This window comes from Ornithorhynchus anatinus, chromosome 12 (genome assembly GCF_004115215.2).
Source record: "Ornithorhynchus anatinus isolate Pmale09 chromosome 12, mOrnAna1.pri.v4, whole genome shotgun sequence".
Lineage (NCBI taxonomy): Eukaryota > Metazoa > Chordata > Mammalia > Monotremata > Ornithorhynchidae > Ornithorhynchus > Ornithorhynchus anatinus.
In genome coordinates this window covers 42,290,578-42,315,543 of record NC_041739.1, presented here as the reverse complement: position 1 = coordinate 42,315,543, position 24,966 = coordinate 42,290,578, and the positions used below count along the sequence as shown (strand labels likewise).

At 43.9% G+C, this 24,966-nt stretch overlaps 1 protein-coding gene across 5 annotated transcripts in view; it reads right to left on the bottom strand.

Moving 5' to 3' along the window:
* The window catches only part of CENPE (centromere protein E), a 117,957-nt gene that overhangs the window by 712 nt on the left and 92,279 nt on the right, over positions 1 to 24,966 (bottom strand). For all 5 annotated transcript variants that reach the window (XM_029077020.2, XM_029077017.2, XM_029077019.2 and 2 more), the window contains 7 exons: positions 22,911 to 23,120; positions 20,014 to 20,232; positions 15,924 to 16,109; positions 15,247 to 15,359; positions 12,746 to 12,843; positions 6,941 to 7,124; positions 1,597 to 1,886 (listed from right to left, as the gene is read on the bottom strand). In XM_029077020.2, coding sequence (XP_028932853.1) covers positions 1,597 to 1,886; positions 6,941 to 7,124; positions 12,746 to 12,843; positions 15,247 to 15,359; positions 15,924 to 16,109; positions 20,014 to 20,232; positions 22,911 to 23,120 — 1,300 coding nt within the window. The remainder of the gene's footprint in view (positions 1 to 1,596; positions 1,887 to 6,940; positions 7,125 to 12,745; positions 12,844 to 15,246; positions 15,360 to 15,923; positions 16,110 to 20,013; positions 20,233 to 22,910; positions 23,121 to 24,966) is intronic.

Here is a 24,966-nt window from a genome sequence, read left to right as displayed (position 1 = left end):
TGAAAATATCATCAAGTTCAAACAGGGTTTGGGTAAATTCTGGAATGAGCAGTCCCTAATGGGTTACTTGAGAAGAAAGTTATGGATTCTGGCCATATGGCCATACCTCACCATGGAGGATGGATGGGTGTCTAAGAGAGCAGCCATGCCATGGGCCCCTCTAAGTTCTAGTGGGCACTATCAGAGACAACCTTGACTGAATGAAACTGTGGTTTGCCCCAGGATGGAATTTCTAATAGTTTTCTGGACCGCCCCCGCCCCCACGTTCTTAATGAGGTGAGCAATTGAGCGAAGTTTGAGAAAATCTGCGCTGGTCAAAGATCAGCTAAATCAGCACCAAATCTGAGGAATATAAGTAAAGAATAAATACCAGTATGGAACCTTAACTTTAACCCTGGTGGCTGGCTACAAAATAAATACAATTACTCTAGAAATTTACAATTAAGTCACTTTCCTTCTCTTCTGTGCACCTTGCCGAAGTCCAGGATTAAAAGCACAAAAATGAAGGATGCCAGTTATTAAGAAGTGAATCCATCTTGGAGGAAGTGCAATAAGAGTTGTGGCCAAGTGTGAGAGGGCAGCTGCCAGGTGCTCATCTGATCTCTGCCAAGGGAGAGCCGAGGGCAGGCAACCTAAGGGTGTAGGGGGTGAGCTCATGGCAATCCAGAAAGCCACAACTACTCAAAACTGAAGCCACAGTGGCATGTGTATTATTAAGTAGGGATATTCTAATTTGGGGTTGGCTAGGGAAAACTGACAACCACTGTTTCTCTTTTTCTTTTTTTTTAGGGCATTAAGTGCTTGTTGTGCCAAAGTCCCATGTTAAGCTCACAGGAGAGATATAGATAATCAGATCGAACACAGTCCCCCTGTCCTACCTGGAGCTTACTGCCTAAGAAGTGGGGTGAACAGCTAAGGAACCAAAGCTTGGAGAGGTTAAATGACTTGTCCAAGGTCACGTAGCCGCTAGGAGGCAGAACCAGGATGAGAACCCAGGCCTCCTGACTCCCTGCCCTGGGCTATTTCTGCTAGCCTACAATGAAGTTCATTAATCACCGCTTGCCCCAGCGGACACTGCTCTCAAAGGTGACTGAGTTAGCTCCGTGTCACCCTCTCCATCCCAGCAGTGTCCGAGGCCTGTGCAGTCCAGGCAGTGTGCTAAGACCCACCGGTGTGCCTCTGGAGACTAACTTGCACCGTGAAATCTAACAACCCTGCGTTCCCCTGCTAGGCTATGGGCAGCAGGGGAAGCCTGGCTGGAGGTACTGGCCAGAGCTCATCTCTGCTTTGTGCGTCACCCTGGTCCTGAATACTGCACCCTGCCAGCTGTGGCTGCTGGGACACAGGCCACTCTCGCTGGCAGGAGTGGGCTACAGTCTGTCGGGCAATAATGATGAGCTATTTGACCTCTGCTACTGATTTACTAACTGTAATGGGTCTGTCATTCACCTTGAAAACAGCCAAGCAATGCATGGCAGATCTGACAGAGGCAGCCTTCATAACCTTTACACATCCTCGAGAACCAGAGTTCAATTGCTGCCTGTCCTCAGTCTTGCCAGTTCCCTTCCCCCTCCATCCCCAAAAGGCCGGACATACCTGGAAGCAAGCCTAAACTGGAATTATCAAAGTAGTTAGTTGGACGAGGTCCTAAAAAGGAATTTGATTGGATGTCCAAAATGTGTGATTTTGGTGAGTCTCTCACGGTAGGCTCTTCTGAAATAAGTTCTTTGAATGGAGAAGAAACAGATGGTCTCTTTAGGGAGGGGATTTCAGTCACTTTGGGAGACTTTGGAGGTTCCTCCGGAATGACTTCTTGGCAGGCTTCTTTCACTTTAAGAACTCTATCCTTCCATTTTCTAACTTCTTTTGTCAGATGAAGATTGTGACTTAAAGGAGGAAAAAAACAAAACAGGAACATTTGAGGTTGTCAAATTACTAAAATGCACAGTGTATATATATCACAATATACTATACACAATGTATCTATATCTATACTTCCTAGTCAGGTTGGACTTAACCGTTCAAACCTTCCATAACCTAAGAAGTTAAAAAAGAACAAAACTAACAAAAAACCACTTCTTGGACTGAAATGAACACAGCATCTATCTTCTCATATTGACAAACCAAAATATTTCTACTGAGGCTTTTGACAAGATATAGCAAGAAAAATAATTGTGGCATTTGTTGAATGCTTACTATGTGCCAAGCACTGTACTAAACTCTGGGGTAGGCACAAACTAATCAGATCAGACACAGTGTTTGTTGCATGCACAAGGGACAGCCCAAAACAGAACAGGTATTTCACCCCCATTTTACACATAAGGAAACAGGCATGGAAGAGGTTGTTTTTTTTTTTTTTTAATGATAACTTAAGTGCTTACTCTGTGCCAGACACTACACTAAGCACTGGAGTAGATACAGGCTAATCAGGTTGGACAAAGTCCCTGTCCCCCATTTTACAGATGAGGTAACTGAGACATAGAAAAATTAAATGACTTGTTCAAGTCATACAGCAGACGAGTGGAGGAGCCAGGATTAGAACCCACACAGTGGGCAAATGGCAGAGTGCGAATGAGAACTCAGGTCCCCTGATGTCCAGGCCTGTGCTCCTTCCACTAGGCCATGCTGCTTCAAGAAGAGTTAAGAATAAATTTATTCAGCCATCAAAGGAAAGTCCTGCAGGAGGCTGGCTCCTCTGTCACACAGACGGATTTATCACTTGGATTAATATTGACATCACTGTGGTTAAGGCAGCCGATTGCTTATATAGTGTGTGGCACCCAGCGGACACTTGATACATTCTACCACTACTACTAAAAGTATCTCTTTTTTCTAAGTTTTCTCTTCTCAGCCTGCTGTAAACAAAGGACATTTCGAAGGGATAATGAAGATGACAAAATGAACATGCATGAAAGCATGATTCTTTCTAAAATTCACACAGTGCTTTGAGATTTACCATAGAGTTGCCCTAATCCAGCATATGTTTGAATGCTGGTAAGAACTTTTTTTTTTTTAGGGGGCTGGGGAAATACAACAATACAATACAATAGAGAAGCAGCGTGGTACAGTGGAAAAAGTGCGGGCTTGGGAGTCAGAGTTCATGGGTTCGAATCCCGGCTCCGCCTCTTGCCAGCTGTGTGACTTTGGGCAAGTCACTTAACTTCTCTGTGCCTCAGTTACCTCATCTGTAAGATGGGGGTTAAAACTGTGAGCCCCACATGGGACAACCTGATTCCCTAGTATCCCCCAGCGCTTAGAACAGTGCTTTGCACCTAGTAAGCGCTTAACAAATACCATCATTATTATTATTATACACCTGTTTTGGTCTGTAATTCATTTTCTATGACAGGGATCACTTTCTCCAGTTTGATGTGGGTGAGGAAATGGTGTCCACTATGTAGTGATCTGAACCATTTCCTGGGTTCCATTGAGGAAGGGGATGAAAGCTCCAAAAGGCACTCATTTCTATCTATCTAGGCTTTGGACCTAGATCTTCCCCTCTGCAAAGGATGACAATGGGTATAATAAATATGCAAACTCTAGAGAAATGTGGCCTCAAGATGGCCATCGAGTCACCGAGGAAACCTCGAGCTCCTTGAACAGCTGGGAATCGTGGCCTTACCTATTTATCTATTCACCAACAATGGAAGGCATTTCTGGACAAGGGGTATCACAGCTCCCTGCAGGACCATGCCCGGGCAAGGTTGAGGCTCCAGGCCGCCAGGTGCCCAGTGGGAGGAGAGCTCGCTCCTCCTTGTGGAAAGGGACCATGTCTACCAGCTCTGCTGTATTTTACTCTCCCAAGTGCTTGGTAGGTGCCCTGCTCTCAGCAAGCGCTCAATGATTGATTCAAAGGGAGCAGTCTGAAGACCTCTCTTTCTCTCTCTCCCTTTCTGTCTCTGGCTGGGAATTTGATTACAGTGTTAGCATATGGGATATTTATGCCAAACTGGTCAAGCTGGATTCAGTAAATACAGTTTCACTATAAGGGTGTCAGATCTCTTCATTGAACCAGGGCTTTGGACCTGAGCACAGTAGCATTTTTGTTGGTTGCAACTCAGAAAAGCCAGTATGGGAAGACTATATGTACACACAAATAATCCTACTCAAAATGGTCTTTACAGTGTGTTAGTGCTATTTTTCCTGCTCATCATTTGTGATTGCATATGTATTGCATACATATTCCACTTTAGCCAACCTGAATTAGGGTCTCAAATGAAGCAGGTACGGGGCTCCTTGACTTTCCATTTTGACTAATGGAACTACTAATATTTCCAAATGATCACTATGGCCTTTGATGGCATTAGGCCTGACTTTATGGTGCTGGCACATTTATGGTCCCCGATACTAAAATACATCATTGGTGAAAGAAGGACCTGTCCACCCACTCCCGCCCTTCTAAACTTGTCTTCCATACTTTCTGCAGTCTGTTACCCTGTTTTCCAGGTTCCGGTGCAGTTCCTGCCCCACAGACTCCAATTCCCCAGGATTTAAAAAACAATGTGTTGCATAGAGAAGCAGTGTGGCTCAGTGGAAAGAGCAAGCAGCATGGCTCAGTGGAAAGAGCACGGGGTTAGGACTCAGAGGTAGTGGGTTCTAATCCTGGCTCCACCATTTGTCGGATGTGTGACTTTGGGCAAGTCACTTAACTTCTCTGTGCCTCAGTTACCTCATCTGTAAAACGGGGATTAAGACTGCGAGCCCCATATGGGACAACCTGATTACTTTGTACCTCCCCTAGCACTTAGAACAGTGCTTTGCACGTAGCAAGCACGAAATACAGTAAAAATAATAATGATTAACAATTGCTCATGGCTAAATGAGCCCCTGGGGAAGATGGAAGTGGAGGGAAAGGAATAGAAGTGAGACGATGGCCTGAGGCTGAGGAAAAGATTCATCTTGATTGGGTAAAAGCAGGCTAATTTTAAGAGAAAGAGGCACTGAGAAGGGAGATGAGTTGTGGGTGAGAAGGGGATGAAGTTTAAAGAGGAAGCACACCCAGTCAGATGCACCAATGGGTCCGTTTTTGTGAAAGATATTCACTAACTTCTCATCTCCCTACTCTATTTTCCTAACAGGAGAGATTGACATAAAAACATTTATAACTAAAATGGCCAATGTAATTGGGTACTCACATATATGTGAGGACTAAGGAGGGCATAAATAAGATCAGAAGTGCTATGATTACGATACATTATAGTCCCAAGCGCTTAGAACAGTGCTGTGCACTGAGCAAGCAATCAATAAATGCCATATATATGTTCATTCAATAGTATTTATTGAGCACTTACTATGTGCAGAGCACTGTACTAAGCGCTTGGAATGAACAAGTCGGCAACAGATAGAGACAGTCCCTGCCGTTTGACGGGCTTACAGTCTAATCGGGGGAGACGGACAGACGAGAACAATGGCAATAAATAGAGTCGAGGGGAAGAACATCTCGTAAAAACAATGGCAACTAAATAGAATCAAGGCGATGTACATTTCATTAACAAAATAAATAGGGTAATGGAAATATATACAGTTGAGCGGACGAGTACAGTGCTGAGGGGATGGGAAGGGAGGGGGGAGGAGCAGAGGGAAATGGGGGAAAAGAGAGTTAAGCTGCGGAGAGGTGGAGGGGGGGTGGTAGAGGGAGTAGAGGGAGAAGAGGAGCTCAGTCTGGGAAGGCCTCTTGGAGGAGGTGAGTTTTAAGTAGGGTTTTGAAGAGGGGAAGAGAATCAGTTTGGTGGAGGTGAGGAGGGAGGGCATTCCAGGACCGCGGGAGGACGTGGCCCAGGGGTCGACGGTGGGATAGGCGAGACCGAGGGACTGTGAGGAGGTGGGCGGCGGAGGAGCGGAGCGTGCGGGTTGGGCAGTAGAAAGAGAGAAGGGAGGAGAGATAAGAAGGGGCAAGGTGATGTAGAGCCTTGAAGCCTAGAGTGAGGAGTTTTTGTTTGGAGCAGAGGTTGATAGGCAACCACTGGAGTTGTTTAAGAAGGGGAGTGACATGCCCAGATCGTTTCTGCAGGAAGATGAGCTGGGCAGCGGAGTGAAGAATAGACTGGAGCTATGTCTGGCAGCGTGGCTCAGTGGAAAGAGCAGGGGCTTTCGAGTCAGAGGTCATGGGTTCGAATCCCAGCTCTGCCACTTGTCAGCTGTGTGACTGTGGGCAAGTCACTTAACTTCTCTGTGCCTCAGTTACCTCATCTGTAAAATGGGGAGTAGGACTGTGAACCTGATTCCCCTGTGTCTACCCCAGCGCTTAGAACAGTGCTCTGCACATAGTAAGCGCTTAACAAATACCAACATTATTATAATGATTGTGTGTACATACACACATAGTCACACTGCTCCTCTACGCCATGAGAAGCAGCATGGTGTAGTGGATAAAGCATAGGACTGGGAGTCAGGAGGTCATGGGTTCTAATCCCAGCTCTGCCACTTGTCTGCTGTGTGACCTTGGGCAAGTCACTTCACTTCTCTGGGCCTCAGTTATCATCTGTAAAATGGAGGTTGAGACTGTGAACTTCACATGGGACAGGGACTGTGTCCAACCCAATTTGATTATATGCATCCCAGGGCTTAGTACAGTATCTGGTACATAGTAAGCACTTAATAAATACCATCATAATTATTATTATTATTCTTAGAGGAAAATATCCCTGACTGGCAGTGTATGGACTTAGTCTCTAGATGGTAAGATCCTTGTGGGCAGGGAATGTGTCTTCCAATTTTGTTGAACTGTGCTCTCCCAAGCATTTAGTACAGTGCTCTGCACACAGTTAAGTGCCCAATAAATAGCAATATCAATCGATTGGTTCTCAGGAAGCCCCCATCTTTCTAAATCTAAGGACTGGCTATTATGGGATGCAGCTGACAACTTTGGGAGTGAGCAACCAGATCGGAGGCCACCTTGGAGATGGAGACAGTCTCCACCCCTACTGGGAAAATTTCTCACCTCTTCAGCTTCTCTTGCTCCTTGATGAGTTGCTCGTTTTGCTGCGTTAGTTGTGAAAGTTCTCTGACCATCCGGATGTGTTCTGATTTTAAAATGAGAGCTTTGGTGCTCTGCACGATGCCGCTTCCACCCCCGCAGGTGATTGGGACCTGACAAGGCGGAGGAAGGCTCTGCTTGGATGTGACTGAGGGAGCAAAAGCAAATCTGAATCAAAGATGGTTTTACATGCTCTGCGAGAGTTCAACACATAAAGAAATGGTTTTCACAAGAAATGTTTCAGACAGAGCTATAAAGTTTTTTTTACATCTTGGGCAGTTTATTAAACCTTATGTTCCCACTACCTGATGTGTCCTGTGAACTGAAAGGAAGGGGCTTGTGCTTTGGAAAGTTTTGGATCCTGTCTCTGCCGCTTTTCTGCTCTGTGACTTTGGGCAAGACACTTCACTTCTCTAGGCCTCAGTTCCCTCATCTGGAAAATGACGATTGAGATTGTGAACCCCATGTGGGACAGAGACTGCGTCCAAGCTGATTTGCTTGTTTCCACTCCAGGGCTTAGTACAGTGCCTGGCACATAGTAAGCACTTAAATACCACAGTTATCATTATTACTATTATTATTGTCAGAAACAATCTGGGGCACAAAGACCAAAAGTAATCTTTACTTCCAATTCCTTATTGGTTGAAGACCTATCAGACCTAGGACAGGCTGAGTTAGTGGGAGGCCCAGACAGAAAATGGATTCTAATAATAATAATAATAATATTTGTTAAGTGCTTACTATGTGCCGAGCACTGTTCTAAGTGCTGGGGTAGATACAAGGGATCAGGTTGGACACAGTCCCTGTCCCACATGGGGTTCACAGTCTCAATCCCCATTTTACAGATAAGGGAACTGAGGCCCAGAGGGAGTGAAGTGCCCTGCCCAAGGTCACACAGCAGACAAGTGGCAAAGCCAGGATTAGAATCCATGACCTCTTGACTCCCAGCCCCTTGCTCTATCCACTATGCCATGCTGCATCATATAATAATAATTATGGAATTTGTTAGGTGCTTACTCTGTGCCAGGCACTGTACTAAGCCCTGGGGTAGGTACAAGCAAATTGGATTGGACACAGTCCCTGTCTCACATGGGGCTCACAGTCTCAATCCCAATTTTACAGATGAGGTAACTGAGTCACAGAGAAGAGAATCAACTTGCCCAAGGTCACCCAGCAGGCAAGTGGCATAGCTGGGATTACAACTCATGTCCTCTTACTCTTAAGCACGTGCTCTTTCCATTAAGCCATGCTGCTTCTCTCCTTAATTTTCACTGTTCACTCTCCAAGGCTTTTTCCCCACTGCTTTCAAACATGTTCATGTTCCCCTATACTAAAAAAAACCCCTCCCTTGACCCCATGGCTCCCTCCAGCTATTGTCCCATCTCCTTCCTATCTTTCCAAAATCCGTGAGCAAGTTGTCTACCTATTGTCTCAAATTCCTCTCCTCCAATTCTCTCCTTGACTCCCTCCAATCTGGCTTCCATCCCCTTCACTCCACAGAAACTCCCCTTTCAATGGTCCCCAGTGATCTTCTTGCCAAATCCATCAGCCTCTATTCCATCCTAATCCTCCCTGATGTCTCAGCTGCCCCACACTGTTGACCACCCCCTGCTCCTGGGAACATTATCCAACCTTGGCTTCACTGACACTGTCCTCTCCTGATTCTCCTTTTATCTCTCTGGCCGCTCATTCTCTTTCGTGGGCTTCCCCTCTGTCTCCTACCCCTTAACTGTGGGGGTCCCACAAGGATCAGTCTGGGTTCTCTTCTATTCTCCTTCTACACCCACTTCCTTGGAGAACTCATTTGGTCCCATGGTTTCAACTACCACCTCTGTGTGGATGATACCCAAATCTCCATCTCCATCCCTGCTCTTTTTCCCTCTTTGCATTTCCTCATGCCTTCAAGACATCTCTACCTGGATGTCCTTCAATCACTTCAAGCATAACATGTGCAAAAGAGAACTCATCTTCCCACCTAAACCCTATCCTCCCCATCACTTTCCCATCACTGTAGATGGCACCACCACCCTTCCTGTCTCCCAAGCCGTAACACTGGCGTTGTCCTTGACTTCTCTTTCTCATTCATTCAATATTTATTAAGCACTTATTGTGTGCAGAGTACTGTACTAAGAACATTCAATCCATTACTAAATCCTGCCAGTCCCACCTTCACACCACCATTAAAATCCACCTTATCATCTCCATCCAAACTACTAGCACGTTAATACAATCATTCATCCTGTCCCACCTGGATTACTGCATTAGCCTCTTTGCTGACCTCCCAGCCTCCTATCTCTCCTCACTCCAGTTCGTATTTCACTCTGCTGCCTGGATCATTTTTATACAAAAACATTCAGGACTTGTTTCCCCACTCTTCCAGAAACTCCAGTGGTTGCCCATCCATCTCCTCATCAAACAAAAACTCACCATTGGCTTTAAAGTATTCCACCACATTGCCCCCTCCTACACTCATCTCGCTACTCTCCTTCTACAACCGAGCCCACACACTTCACTCTTATGCTGAACTTCTCATCGTACCTGTCTTACCTATCACACCACTGACCACTCGCTCATGTCCTGCCTCTGGCCTGGACCACCCTTCCTCCTCAAATCTGACAAACAATTACTCTCTCCCTCTTCAAATGCCTTATTCAATGCACATCTCTAAGAAGCCTTCCCTAAGCCCTTCTTTCCTTTTTCCCACTCCCTTCTGCTTCACCCTGACTTGCTCCCTTTGTTCTCCCTGCAACCCTGTCCCAAAGCACTTGTGTACATATCTGTAATTTATTTATATTAATTTTGTCTCCCCCCCACACTTCTAGACTGTAAGCTTGTTGTGGGCAGAGAATGTGTCTGTTTATTGTTGTATGGTACTCTCAAGCACTTAGAACAGTCTTCTGCACACAGAAAGTGCTCAATAAGTATGATTGAATGGAGGCAGAGAACCTGAGTTCTATTCCTGGCTCATCACTTGTCTGCTGTGAGTTCATGATGGGCAAGGCACTAAACTTCCCTGTGCCTCCATTTTCTCATCTGTAAAATGAGGATTCAATACTTCTTCTCCCTCCTACCTAGACCCTGGGCCCCATGAGAATCAGGGACTCTATAGGGCCTGCTTTTGTTGTATCGATTCTAGCGCTAAGTACAGTATTGGCACATAGTAGGGAACCTAACAACTCTGTTACACTGTACACTCATCAAAACACTTGCCCCTTCTCTTCTTTCCTCCCTAACTGCCATCTTCAACTATTCACTCTTTAATGACTTCTTCCCCACTGCTTTTAAACATGCTCATCTCTCCTAAAGAAGCTCCTCCCTTGACCCCACGGCTCCCTTCAATTATTGCCGCATCTCCTTCCTACCATTCCTCTCCAAAATCTTTGAGCAAGCTATGTACACCCACTCCTCCAATTCTCTCCTTGACCCCCTCCAATCTGGCTTCTATCCTCTATGCCACAGAAACCATCCTCTCAAAGGTCACCAATGATCTCCTCCTCGCCAAATCCAACAGCCTCTATTCCATGCCAATTGTTCTCAACCTCTCAGCTGTCCTCTCCTGGTACTCCTCCTATCTCTCTGGCCACTCATTTTCAGTCTCTTTCGTGGGCTCCTCCTCTGCTTCCCATTCCCTAACTGTGGGTGGTTCTCAAGGTTCAGTTCTGGGTGCACTTCTTTTCTCCATCTACACCCACTCCCTTGGAAAACTCATTCGCTCACTCGGCTTCAACTATCATCTCTATGCTGATGACACCCAAATCTACATCTTCAGCCCTGATCTCTCTCCCTCTCTGCAGTCTCGCATTTCCTCCTGCTTTTAAGACATCTCTATTTGGATGTCCTGTAGCTTCAAACTTAATATGGCTAAAACTGAACTTTTTATCTTCCCATCCAAACCCTCTCCTCCCACTCACTTTCTCATTACTTTTGAAGGCACCACCATCCTACCTGTTTCACAAGCCTGTAACCTTGGCATTATCTTTTACTCCTCTCTCTCATTCCACCTACATATTCAAGTCTTCACTACATCCTGTCAGTTCTACCTTCACAACATTCCCAAAATCCACCCTTTCCTCTCTGTCCAAACTGCCATTACATTAATGCAAGCACTTACTCTATCCTGCCCGGATTATTGTATCAACCTCCTTGCTGACATTCCTGCCTCCTATCTCTCCCCACTCCATTCTGCTGTCCAAATCATTTTCCTTCAAAAAGGTTCAGAACACGTTTCCCCAGTCTTGAAGAAACTCCAGTGTTGCCCATCCATCTCTGCAAAGAAAAACTCACCATTGGCTTTAAAGCCCTCCTCTCCTCCCACTCCCTTCTGCTCTTACTCCTTCACTCACCTTCCCTCCCCCACAGCACATATGTATATATTTTATATATTCACGTATATTAATGTCTGTCTCCCCTTCTAGACTGTCATTCATCCTATCCCACCTGGATTACTACCTCAGCCTTCCTAGCTGACCTCCCAGCCTCCTGTCTCTCCTTACTCCGTCCATACTTCACTCTGCTGCCTGGACAATTTTTCTATAAAAATTTTACGGACACATCACCCTGCTCCTCAGGATACTCTGATGGTTGCTCATCCACCTCCATATCAACAGAAGCTCCTCCCTACAGGCTTTAAAACACTCCATCATCTTGTCCCCTACTATCTCACCTTGCTTCTCTCCTTCTACAGCCCAGCCCACACACTTCGCTCCTCTGTTGCTATCCTTCTCACTCTGCCTCGCTCTTGCCTGTTTTGTCGCCGACCCCTAGGCCCACGCCCTGCCTCTGGCCTCTCCTTTTATCTGACAGAAAACCACTCTACCCCATTTCAAGGCCTTAATGAAGGTACATCTCCTCCAAGAGGCCTTCCCTGATTAAGCCCCACTTTTCCTCATCTCCCACTCCATTGCCCTGACTTGCTCCCTTTGCTTTTTCCCCCCTCCCAGCCCCAAAGGACTTATGTACATATCTGTAATTTTATTTGTATTGATGTTTGTCTCCCGCACTCTAGACTGTGACCTCATTGTGGGCAAGGAATGTCACTGTTTGTTGTATTGTTCTTTCCCAAGTGCTTAGTACAGAGCTCTGCACAAGGTAAATGTTCAATAAATACCAATGAATAAATGAATGAATGAGCGAGCTCGCTGTGGACAGGACTATGTCTGTTTGTTGTTATACTGTACTCTAAGTACTTAGTACAGTGCTTTGCAAACTGTAAGCGCTCAATAAATACAATTGAATGAACTCCCAAATGCTCAGTACAGTGCTCTTCACACAATAAGCAATAAATACCACTGATGGAATGAATTATTATTAAGGGGCACTTATTCTCTGTACCCATATCTAGGTGGATCTTTTCCTCATCTAATCATAGGGGAAAGGAAGGGAATAGGGAATGGAAGAAGGATGGAAAGATTTCCATTGGAAATTTGTTGTACACTATGGTCCAGTCTAAAAGGAATCAGAAAGAACGCTTTAACCTCAGCCTGCAAACAACTTCGAACTTTTGGTGACCCCCAGATGATAACAGGCAGTAATTATTATCTCTCTCAATTTACAGCCTCTTCTTGCAATTGATAAGATAAAACACCCAGAATCTAAAAGAAATGTTTAATAGACATGATGATGTGTTTAGACTGTGAGCCTATTGTTGGGCAGGGATTGTCTCTATCTGTTGCGGAGTTGCACATTCCAAGCGCTTAGTACAGTACTCTGGACATAGTAAACTCTCAATAAATACGATTGAATGAATGAATCTTTGCACCCTGCACTTACTTTGGGTGTCATGATCTTGGTGAGCTCTTCGAAGATCTTCCCTTAATTTCCGTATAACCTCTTCTTGATGTTTAATTATGGCTTTAGTGTTGTCAAGCCTAATTTCAAAAAACCCATAAAGAAAATCAAGTTATTTTTCAGTTCTCTTGAGGAAAGTAGAAAAGGATTTGGCTAAATTTTTAAAAATGTCCTTCCTTGAGCCAAGAAAGAGTCAGAAGGATCAATTCATTATTATTCATCATTCATCATAATCTTTTCATTCCTGTAATATCAGTACCAAAATTCTCGAGCTAAATATGCTGCTAACATTCTAATCCAGTTTTAATTGGCATGACACCTCTTTGAACAATTTGTGCTATTCATTAGGTATGGTTACTTTTACGTGGAATTTTGATGTTCTTAATAATAACACAATCATGAGGGGTCAGTTGAAAAGTTCTTTGAAGTACTCTGAAGCCTTACTAATTTTATTTTAGATGCTTGTGCTAACTTAGTACAGTTCTAAATGCTTAGTACAGTGCTTTGCACACAATAAGTGCTCAAATACGATTGAATGAGTGAACTTTGACCCATTCAGAATTTTGTTTCTTGATTAAACCCAAGTTAGAAGACCAGACATATATGGGCCCAGTGACTTCCTGAGGGCAAACAGTTGACTGAACTAGAGTCAGTTTAGAGCAGTTACCTCATATGTCTGCACCCAGCTCACATCAGAAAGCCTGGCCAATTGACTGTATTTGCACACAGCCACGATTTAACACTTACTGGGCACAGGCCTGATTAGAAACACACACACACACACACACACACACACACACACACACACACACACACACACAGAGTCACAAGGTGATTCAGAAATCTTTGCTAACAGGTTCATTTCAAAACCTTAGTGAGCACCATGGTGCTTCAGAGCTGCATGCTAAGCATGGTGGTTCAGGAACACTGGAGATCCTATTGGGCTTGTGGCTTTTCTCCACTCTGGTAGCTTTTAAAACCTGCTCATGCCTTTAAGGGCAAGGCCAGCAGTGCCCACTAGTGCTTAGTCCAGGGGGTGGGGAGGTGAGAATTCCATAACTTCTCAGTGGGAAACTCTCGGGTTTCCTCAGAGATCTGAGAAAAGCAAATGATGGTGGATTTGGGCCTTCTAGCAATTTGAAGCCTGGCCCCTTTTAGTTCTCCTTACCCCTAAAAACCCTGCTCCTTTCCTACCCCCACTCTCCAAATGAAAAATTGTCACTACTGGCTGTGACCACTGAATGCAGGGAAATTTCTTGCCTGTTTTTCTTGAAAACAATATGCACAACCTGATTATCTTGTGTCTACCCCAGTGCTTAGAACAGTGCTCTGCACATAGTAAGCGCTTAACAAATACTACCATTATTATTATGGTCTGAGATGTAGGGTAACCGGAATCTATAAACATTTATCAAGGTTACATTTATAAGGCACTGTTCAAAAATTACTTCCCAGGCACAGGCCCTGCTCACCAAGAAAGCAGCTGGAAAAAATGGCAGGGAGACATTTTATCCAAAGACAGTCCCAAGACAGGACTGTCTCCAACATAATTAACATATATCTATTCCAGTGCTCAGGATAGTGTTTGACACATAGTAAATGCTTTATTAATATCATAAAAAATAAAAAATTAGGAAAGAGGTAAAGATTTTAAGACCCACCATCCATTTCCCATTGCTCTCAGTATTAGTACTTGCAGAGCCTTTTTCTTAATACAAAAGAAAAATTTCAGGACCTTCTTCAGCTTGCTCACAGAGGCGGGATACCCCACACCCAATCCTCTTTTCTTACAAGTGGTTAGAAGGATTTATCTATCTATTCAGGCTTCTCACTTTAAAAAAATCTCTGCTATATGAATTAATGAAGGCTTAACATGTAATTTACAAACCCACAGCCATTTCTTTGCTTTGCACACAGTAAGCGCTCAACAGATATGATTGACTGAATGGAATACGATTGAATTTCTGCGCAATAAGAGGCTGAATATCAGCCCGCCTCAAATTTCAGTTTCAAATTAAACCAGTGATTTTTTTCTCTCTTGTGCACCAGGAATTGGTTTCAATGGTTTCCACTAAAATTGATCCAATTGATAATAGTAATAATAATATTGATGATAATAATAATTTGTAAGCACTTACTATGTGCCATGCACTGTTCTAAATACAAGTTAATCAGGTTGGACACAGTCCCTGTCCAACAATTGGACAGATGAGTTAAGTGACTTACCCAAGGTCACACATCAGAATGTGGCGGAGCTGGGATTAGAACCCAGGTCCTTCTGACTCCCAGGCCCATGCTCTATCCACAAGCCATGCTGCTTCTCTGAGGTAACTGAGGCAGAGAAAGTGAACTGCCCAAGGTCACACAGCAGCTATATGGCAGAGCTGGAATTAGTACCCAGGCCCTTCTGACTCCCAGGCCTGTGCTTTATCCACTAGACCATGCTGCTTCCCATGCTTCCCAGATGAACCTTGAAAACCTACCTTTTTTCAAAATGCTTTGATTGTTTCATCATCTCCATATCCACTTTCACCAACTTTGTTTTGAGGTCCCCGAGTTCTTCTTTGTATGGCTCAGCACCCCTAGCCACTTTTGCCTAAAATTATTTTTACACAGAAGGGGGAGGAAAAAAAAGAGATGAACTCAGAAGAAGGAGGGGTCATTTGGGTTTCTGCTCAGTCATGCTGTTTGCACCGAATCTTGTGTTTGCCCAGGATTAAATCCAAACCAAAATCAAGAGGAAGGGTGTGGAGGAAATCACCACTCAACCAGCTCAACTTACTGTTAAAAAGTACGCTCCTTGTGGGCAGGAAACATATCTACCAGCTGTTATATTGTTGCTTCCCAAGCACTTAGCACAGTGCTCTACCCACAGTAAGCACTCAATACATACGACAGATCAATTGACAGTGCAAAATGGTGCAGCAGGAGCAGACAGTCAGTAGGAAAGAGGAAGTCAGCCAACTCCTCAGAGCAAGCTGGGCCAATCTCTCCCAGCAAGACTGCATCAGGTATGGAGAGCAAAGGAGAGGGAGGTGCTCTGCTTGTTGCCAAACCACGCAGAGCCAATTGGTAGCCAAGGGAAGCAGAGATGAGCAACAAGGAGTCCTGGTTTGCAGAAAGCTCCCATCTGTCTCTCCTTGTGCCTGGGAAAACACACCTGGAGGATCTCCAGCTCGGCATGGGCACTGTTCAAGCTCTTAGCCTGCTCTTGAGCTTTGGCTTGAAATTCAGAGAGTGTCTGCTTTGCTGTTTCAAGCTCTTGGTGCAACAGGATGACTTCTGCATCTTTATGTTTAGCATTTCCCTTGGCTTGACATAATCCCACTTCCATCTCTTGAATTTTCTATTTAGAGAAATAAATGTGAACAGTGAATTAGCACAATATGAACCTCTAGTAAATAATGGGCAAGATGACCGATAGGGCCACAATGGATCATTTAAAGCATTTCTGACTTGGTAATCAGCTACACTGAGTTCTGTTAAATTCTCCAATTGGGTTGGAGCAACCAAAGGGAATCTGAAAACCTCCAGATGATGTTCAAGAGAACGGAGAGAATGTATCTGCACTCTGGACAAGCTGCCTCTCTTTCTCACTGATGACTTTTATTCCAAGAGCATTTGCTAATTAGTGACCAGTCCTGATGAAGTAACTACATTTCCCACTTTAGAGCTTTAATAGGTTGCTTCATCTTTCACATTACCTGATAATGTCCATGCTTTTTCCAGTGTTTTAAGAATAGCTCAGAGATCGGCTAGATGGACCTAGTTCTCTTTTCCTGTGACAATTATTTTTCACTTTAGTTAAGAAAAAGCCTCTAAATAGTAAGCTCATTGTGGGCAGGGAATGTGCCAGTTTATTGTTGTATTGTACTCTCCCAAGTGCTTAGTATAGTGTTCTGCACCCAGTAAGTGCTCAATAAATGATTGACAAAGCCTGACTCACTCATAACTAATGAGAAAACCAAATATATTCAGTGAATTGATCAATTGTATTTATAGAAAGCTTACTGTGTGCAGAGCACTGTACTAAGTACTTGGAAGCGTACACTATACAAAGTTGGTGGACACATTCCTCGTGGGAAGCCCTCTTGGAGATGTACTTTGAATAAGGCTTTGAAGGGAAGGTGATAAGTCCTGTTTTGGACATATTAAGTGCAAGGTGTTGGCGGAACATCCAAATAGAGATATCCTGAAGGCAGGAGAAAAGAAGCAGCATGGCGTAGTAGATTAAGCATGGGCCTGTGAGTAAGAAAGTTATGGGTTCTAAAAAGTTATGGGTTCTAATCCTGGCTCGGCCACTTGTCTCCCGTGTGACCTTGGGCAAGTCCCTTAACTTCTCTGTGCCTCAGTTACCTCATTTGTAAAATGGGGATTAAGACTGGGAGCCCTATATGGAGAAGCAGCGTGGCTCAGTGGAAAGAGCACGGACTTTAGAGTCAGGGCTCATGAGTTCGAATCCCAGCTCTGCCACTTGTCGGCTGTGTGACTGTGGGCAAGTCACTTAACTTCTCTGTGCCTCAGTTCCCTCATCTGTAAAATGGGGATTAAGACTGTGAGCCCCACGTGGGACAACCTGATTCCCCTATGTCTACCCCAGCGCTTAGAACAGTGCTCGGCCCATAGTAAGTGCTTAACAAATACCAACATTATTATTATTATTATATGGGGCAGAGACTGTGTCCAAATTGATTGTCTTGCATCTACCCTAGCAATTATTTCAGTTCTTGGCGTATAAGAAACACATATGAAATATCATAAAAAAATAAAGCGGCCAGAGAGACCAGTATTTTCAGGAAAAGGGTGGTCCGTGTCAAAGACAGCTGAGAGGTTGAGGTCCATTAGAATGGATTAGAGCCCATTGGATTTAGCAAGAAGTGGATCACTGTTGACCTTTGAGAGGGCAGTGTCTGTGGAGTGAAGGGAGCAGGGGCCAAATTGCAGGGGGTCAAGTAGAGAGTTGGAGGAGAGGAAGTAGAGACAGTCTTTGTAGGATACTTAAGCAATTTGGAAAGGAATGTTAGGAGAGAGATGAGCCATTTGTATCTGTTAACGATTGGTACATTCCAAGCGCTTAGTACAGTGCTCTGCACATAGTAAGCGCTCAATAAATACTATTGAATGAATGAATTTGTTTAAAAAAATACTTATTTCCAGTTTAAGTTCTATCTGCTTCACAAGCATCATTTCTTCTCCCTACTTCTCATCCAATCAATCATATTTATTGAGTGCTTACTATGTGCACAGCACTTGGGAGAGTACAATATAACAGACACATTCTCTGCCTACAACAAGCTTACAGTCAGAGGAGGAGACAGATGTTGATATACATGAATAAATTACAGATTTGTACATAGGAATTGTGGGGCTGGGCGAGGGGATGAATACAGGAAGCAAGGCAGGGAGACACAGAAGAGAGTGGAAGAAAAGGAAAACGGCTTAGTCAGGGAAGACCTCTTGAAGGAGATGAAGGAGAAGTATAAGGTTTTGAAGATGGGGAGAGTAATTGCCTGTCGGATATGAATAGGGAGAGCGATTCAGGCCAGAAGCAGGACATGGGAGAAAGGTTAGCTTGGGAGATAGATGAGGTCGAGATAAAGTGAGTAGGCTGGCATTAGAGGAGGATAGTGAATGGGCTGGGTTGTAGTAGAAGAGCAGTGAGGTGAGGAAGGAGGGAGCAAGGTGATTGAGTGCTTTAAAGCCAATGGTAAGGAGTTTCTTTTTGATGCGAAGTGGGTGGACAGCCATTGGAGCTTCTTAAGGAGTGGGGAAATGTGGATTGAACATTTATGTAGAAAAATTATCTGGGCAGCAGAATGAAGTATGGACTGGAGTGGGGAGAGACAGAAGGCAGGGAGGTCAGCAAGGAAGCTGATTCAGTAATCAAGGTGGGATAGGATAGTGGCTTGGATTGGATTAAGTGCTTGAATTAGTGTGGTAGCAGTTTGGATGGAGAGGGAAGGACAACGTTTAGCTATGTTGTGAAGATTGAACAGTCAGGATTTTAAGACAGACTGTATATGTGGGTTGAATAAGAGACTGGAATGAAGGATAGTGCCAAGATTACAGGCTTGTGAGACATTAAGGACGTTGATGCTGTCTATAATGATGTGGAAAGGCAGAATTTGAGTGGGAAGATAAGGAGTTCTGTTTTAGACATGTTAAGTTTGAGGTGACGGCAGGATATCAAAGTAGTAATGCCTTGAAGGCAGGAAATGCGAGATTGCAGAGATGGAGAGAGATCAAGGCTGGAGATGTAGATTTGGGAATCAACTGCATTGAGGTGGTGGATGAAGCTATGTGCATGAATGAGTTCTGAAAGGGAGTAGGTGTAGATAGAGAATAGAAGGGGACCCAGAACTGAACCTTGAGGGTAGGAGGCAGAGGAAGGGATAGTGAAAGAGACTAAAAATGAGTGGCCAGAGATAGAAGAATGAGGAGAGGTCAGTGACTGTGAAGTTGAGGTTGGATAACATTTCCAAGAGAAGGGGATGATTGACAGTGATGAAGGCAGCTGAGAGGTTGAGGAGGATTAGAATAAAGTGGAGCCCATTGGAAATGGCAAGAAAGAGATCATTTATGACCTTTGAGAGGGGACGGAAGCCAGATCAGAGGGGGTCAAGGAGAGAATTGGGTGAAAGGAACTGGAGACAGTGGGTGTAGATTACATGCTCAAGGAATTTGGAGATGCATGGTAGTAGAGAGATGGGGTGATAACTGAAGGGAGCTGTGAAGTCAAGGGAGTGTTTTGTTTTTTTTGGCTAGGGAAGACATGGACATGTTTGAAAGGAGTGCTGAAGAAGCTATTGGAAAGCGAACAGGTGAAGATGGGGGACAGGGAGGGAAGAAAGGAGTGGGCAAGTGTTTTGATAAGTTACGAAGGGATAGGGTCAGATATGCTGGTGGAGAGGGGTGGATTTTGAGAGAAGGCAGGAAAGATTTTAGGGATATCACACCTGATATTTTCAATTTTCTCAATAAATTAGATAGCCCTATCGTTAGGGACCAGAGATGGGGGATGGTTAAATGGTTATAGAATTATTTAAAGTGTTTCTTTTCCTCTTTCATAACCAGGTTTGGAAAAAATCATGAAATCATAAAAAGCTACTGACACTTATACCATGTACAAAACACATAAATGGACTACAATAAACTAAAAAAAAAATCTATCAAGAAACATTTGAATATCATGTTGAGATTTGCTGCCCCATGTGCCGAACTGCAGAAAAATATTGAGTGAAAGTGTATACCTCTAGGGATGGATCGTTGACTCTCAAGACATTACTCTCTCTGTGGTTTCTTTTAAATATGGTAGCCAGATTACTTCCAGGGGCTAAGTGTGTCTTAAAGTTCTTTAGCTCCTTAAAGACCTCCTCATTCTTCTCTTTCAGGATTTCCAGCTCACGTTCCAATTCTCCACAGACACTACTGCTTCTCTTAGCAAATTCTGAAAATGCTCTCATGCGTGCCTAGAAAACATGTCAAATGTTGAACACAGGCATAAAATAGGTTTTAGTAAACAATTTTATGGGAATATAGAAGGAGAAACTGAAGAGGCAAACATTTAATTTCTAAAGGTATATCTGCTAGGTTAGAATGACCTTAGAGATACACAAAGGTACATCAGGATATAATATTTGTCAGCAAATCAAAAAATGTATTCAAAAGCTGAGATACCAACAAATGAATGCTGATCTTTGTCTGGTCTTTCCTGTTCAGCAGTGTTGGCATACTGCTATAATAGTAATTATATTATAATAATAATAATTATTATTATAAATATGGTATTTGTTAAGCTCTTACAATGTGCCAGGCACATTGCTGGGGTAGATACAAGGCAATCAGGTTGGACACAGTCCCTGTCCCACAAAGGGCTCCTAGTCTGAATCCTTATTTTACAGATGAGGGAACTGTCACAGGGAAGTGAAGTGACTTGCTCAGGGTCACAGAGCAGACAAGTGGCAGAGTTGGGATTAGAATTCATGACCTTCTGATTCCTGGGTCCATGCTCTATCCACTGGACCACACTGCTTCTTGTATGTACTACTGCCTCTTTCCGAATACACGGGATTTATAGCATCCTTAGAGAACTACTTTGCTCTGCTCCTAGACTTCAGTTCAGCCATCAGCAGAGCACCTTTGGCTATAGAAATGAGCTATGAGCCTCAGATTTAAACAGCAGTGGATAAGTACCCTTGCGTTCCACAGTCCAGGTATATTTGAAGGTTTTCTCAGGTTCCTCGTCTAGGCAGCAGTAAAGGGGGGGCAGAACGGAGGCTGCAGGAGAGGCAAAGCACAGGTGGTGGGGGATTAGGGGAAGTAGTTGTGTTCGAGGACTACACACTGAGTGGGAATGATGGAGCAACAGCTAGAACCCCAATATCATGGACAGGGCCTACAATTGCCCAGAGAGGGTTTAGGTCAAAAGCAACCCCAAGGTATGGGAAAGGAGGGCCAGAGTCAGATATCTGGAGAAAGATCAGGAAACATACCCAAAGCATAAAACTGGGCACAAACCAGCCCTCCCTTTTTGCATCAACTAAGACATTTAGTTCATTTCTATGCTCCTTTCTCACTTTATGGGGCTCCATCAATGCTAAATAGAAAATGGGGCAGGTAAAAGTGGTCACTGATCATGGTATTGGCTCAGAACATGACTTATATAAGCAATTGAAATGTAGGGGAATGTAAACAGTCGACTGAAGTGGAGATAGATGAACAAGTTGACAGGTTTTTATGAAGCAATCTCCCAGTAGACTGTAAGCTACTGGGCAGGGAGTGTGTCTTCCAACTCAGTGGCATAGTGGATAGAGTAGAGGCCTGGGATGCAGAAGGTCATGGGTTCCAATCCCAGTTCTGCCACTTGTATGCTGTGTGACCTTGGGAAAGTCACTTAACTTCTCTGCGCCTCAATTACCTCATCTGTAAAATGGGGATTGAGATTGTGAGCCCCACGTGGGACAAGGGACTGTGTCCAACACAATTTGCGTGCATCCATCCCAGCATTTAGTACAGTGTCTGGCACATAGTAAATACTTAACAAATACCATAATTATTACTATTACAGTGCTCTGCAAACAGTAAGTGCCCAATAAATACTGTTGATTGACACATTATCCCAGGAAAAAGCCTGACTGCCCAAACATTCAGCTGAGAATTCTGGCTATGTAAATCCCTCCTCGATGACTCCTGATTTGAATAGATATCAGAAGACTTATCTGTCCACAGTTCATGTCAGATCAAATAAGAATATTTCTCAAAAGTCTACTGTGTGCAGGGCATTGTACAGTGCCTTTAGACAGGATCCCTGGCTTCACGGAGCCAGTAGGGGCAATAGTCAGAGATTTCCAAGGTGCAAAGAAGACACTTGAGCTGTACAACGACATCGCTGAACTGAAAAGGCAATTTAATTTAGAAATGGATGATGATGAAGATGTTGAGTTAAAGGCATCTCATGCAGAAGAATTCTTGTTTAAGGTCCCCTTTGAACTTCAACATTTTAATACAACACTGTGAAATGCCAAAACAGATGAAATAGAAGTTACAGTCTTTCGGCCAGTTAAATTTGGGATTAAGCGGTCGTGTCTCAATTGTCATGAAAGTGGGTGAATTAAAAAAAAAAAAAATGAACTTTTCTTTCCAGTCTTGTTCTGTGGTACACTAAGATAGTCAGGAGTTAGCTTGCCTCAAACAAGGAAAGGAGAATGTGATTTTTCAACCAAAATTGGAGAATAAAGTGGAAAAACCACAAATACTTAGCGGAACAAACTGACTTCAGATTCTTGTATATACTCAAAACCATACTGTAGGTCTTCATTTAGTTGACATTTTGATGTCATGCTTTGAATTTAACAAAGGTCAAATGAAAATTTAGGGATGTTTCTTACAGCTTATAATACAAAAAATAATTTCAGGTTTCCAGAGCTTCTAAAATGGACTCTAATATATATGCAAATTTATGGGAAAATGCACCCCATGAAACAGACATTATAATACAACCATATTAGCGAGGAACATAAATCATTCTTTACTGTTGGGGCTGCCTGTACAGTAAATTTACTCCTCAGAGAGCAAATGCTTTCAATGACATTAGGGTCTACTTTTCAGTACTACTGAAGACAATCAAATTCTGAAGTCCGAAACTTACCTTAATTTTTCCATTATAGTCAACAATCACTTGAGCAAGTCTGTCGTTTTTCTGCTTCATGTTTTCTAAGAGACTTTCTATGTCAAACTCAGTCTTAGCACAGTTTTCCAAAAACTGACACATTTCCTTTCTGTCACTCACTACCTGTTGAAGTTCGGCCTTCATTTGGGGGAGGTCATTTTCCATTTCTGAGAGGTCTTGCAAAATTTGCTGTGGAGGAAGTCATAGAATTGGAGAATATTAGCCTCATTTTACACAAAAAGAAAAAGAGAAGATATATAAAAATGACAAGGTGAGGCAAAATAATACATTCTTGGCAGGAAGGATTTTCTCATGTTATCTGGTTCTAAGCTTGACAAGGGCCAGATAAGTGTGTTTATGGTTAGCCATGTGTGATGGCATTTAATATTTCCTGAACTTACACAAGAGCTTCACAAAGGGAGGTGGAGGTGGAAGCTCCCCCTTGGAGTCCATAAAAGAGAGAAAGTTATTCAAAATCCTAATCCAACTGACTGATCAATATTAATAGTTTGGGCTAGTGGAAAACACCTGGACCTGGGAATCTGGACCTGGGTTTTAACCGCAGCTCTACCTCTTGCTTATGTGACCCCTGGCAAGTTACTTAACTTCTCTAAGTTTTCTCATCTGTAAAATGGGTATTCAATACCTGCTTTCCCTCATACTTAGACTGTGAGCCCCATTTGGGACGGGGATCGTTACCAACCTGATTAACTTGTAACTACCTCAGCAAGGTAGTACTTGGCACATAGTAAGCACTGAAATTCCACACTTACTATCATCATTGCAATTATTCATTTAATTGTATTTATTGAGAGCTTACTGTGTGCAGAGCTCTGTAGTAAGAGCTTGGGACGTACAATTCAGCAACAGACAGAGACAATCCCTGCCCAACAACGGGCTCACAGTCTGAAAGGGGGAGACAGACAACAAAACAAGTAGTCAGGCATCAATACCATCAAGATACATAGAATCATAGATATATACAAATCATTAATAAAATAGTGCAATAAATAATAGATACATATATGCACAAATGCTGTGGGGAGCGGAAGGGGGAAGAGCAGAGGGAGGGAGTGGTGAATGGGGAGGGGAGGAGCAGAAGGAAAGGGAGAGCTCAGGCTGGGAAGGCCTCCTGGAGAAGGTGAGCTCGTAGTAGGGCTTTGAATAGGGGAAGAGAGTTAGTTTGGCAGATATTAGGAGGGAGGGCATTCTAGGTCAGTGGTGGGTTGTGGACCAGGGGTCGACGGCGGGACAGGTGAGAACAGGGCACTGTGAGGAGGTTAGTGGCAGAGGAGCAGAGTATACGGGGTGGGCTGTAGAAGGGGACAAGGAAGGTGAGGTAGGAGGGGGTCAGGTGATGGAGAGCTTTGAAGCCAAGAGTCAGGAGTTTTTGTTTCATGCGAAGGTTGATAGGCAACCACTGGAGGTTTTTGAGGATGGGAGTGACATGCCCAGAGCGTTTCTGTAGGAAGATGATCCGGGCAGCGGAATGAAGAATAGACTGGAGCGGGGAGAGACAGGAGGAAGGGAGATCTGAAAGAGGCTGTTGCAAATAATCCAGTCGGGATATTATGAGAGCTTGTACCAGCAAGGTAGCCATTTGGATGCAGAAGAAAGGGCAGATCTTGGCGATGTTGTGAAGGTGAGACTGGCAAGTTTTGGTGACAGATTGGATGTGTGGGGTGAATGAGATAGTCAAGGATGACACCAATGTTGCGGGTCTGTGAGACAGAGGATGGTAGTGCCGTCCACAGTGACAGAGAAGTCAGGAAGAGGACAGGGCTTGGGAGGGAAGATAAGGAGCATGTTAAATTTTAGGTGGCAGGCATACATCCAAATGGAGACGTCCTGAAGGCAGGAGGAGATATGAGCCTGGATGGAGGGGGAGGAGATGTAGATTTGGGTGTGATCTGCGTAAGGATGATAGTTGAAGCCATGGGAGTGAATGAGTTCTCCAAGGGAATGAGTATAAATGGAGAACTGAAGGTGACCAAGAACTGACCTTTGAGGAACCCTTACAGTTAGTGGATGGGAG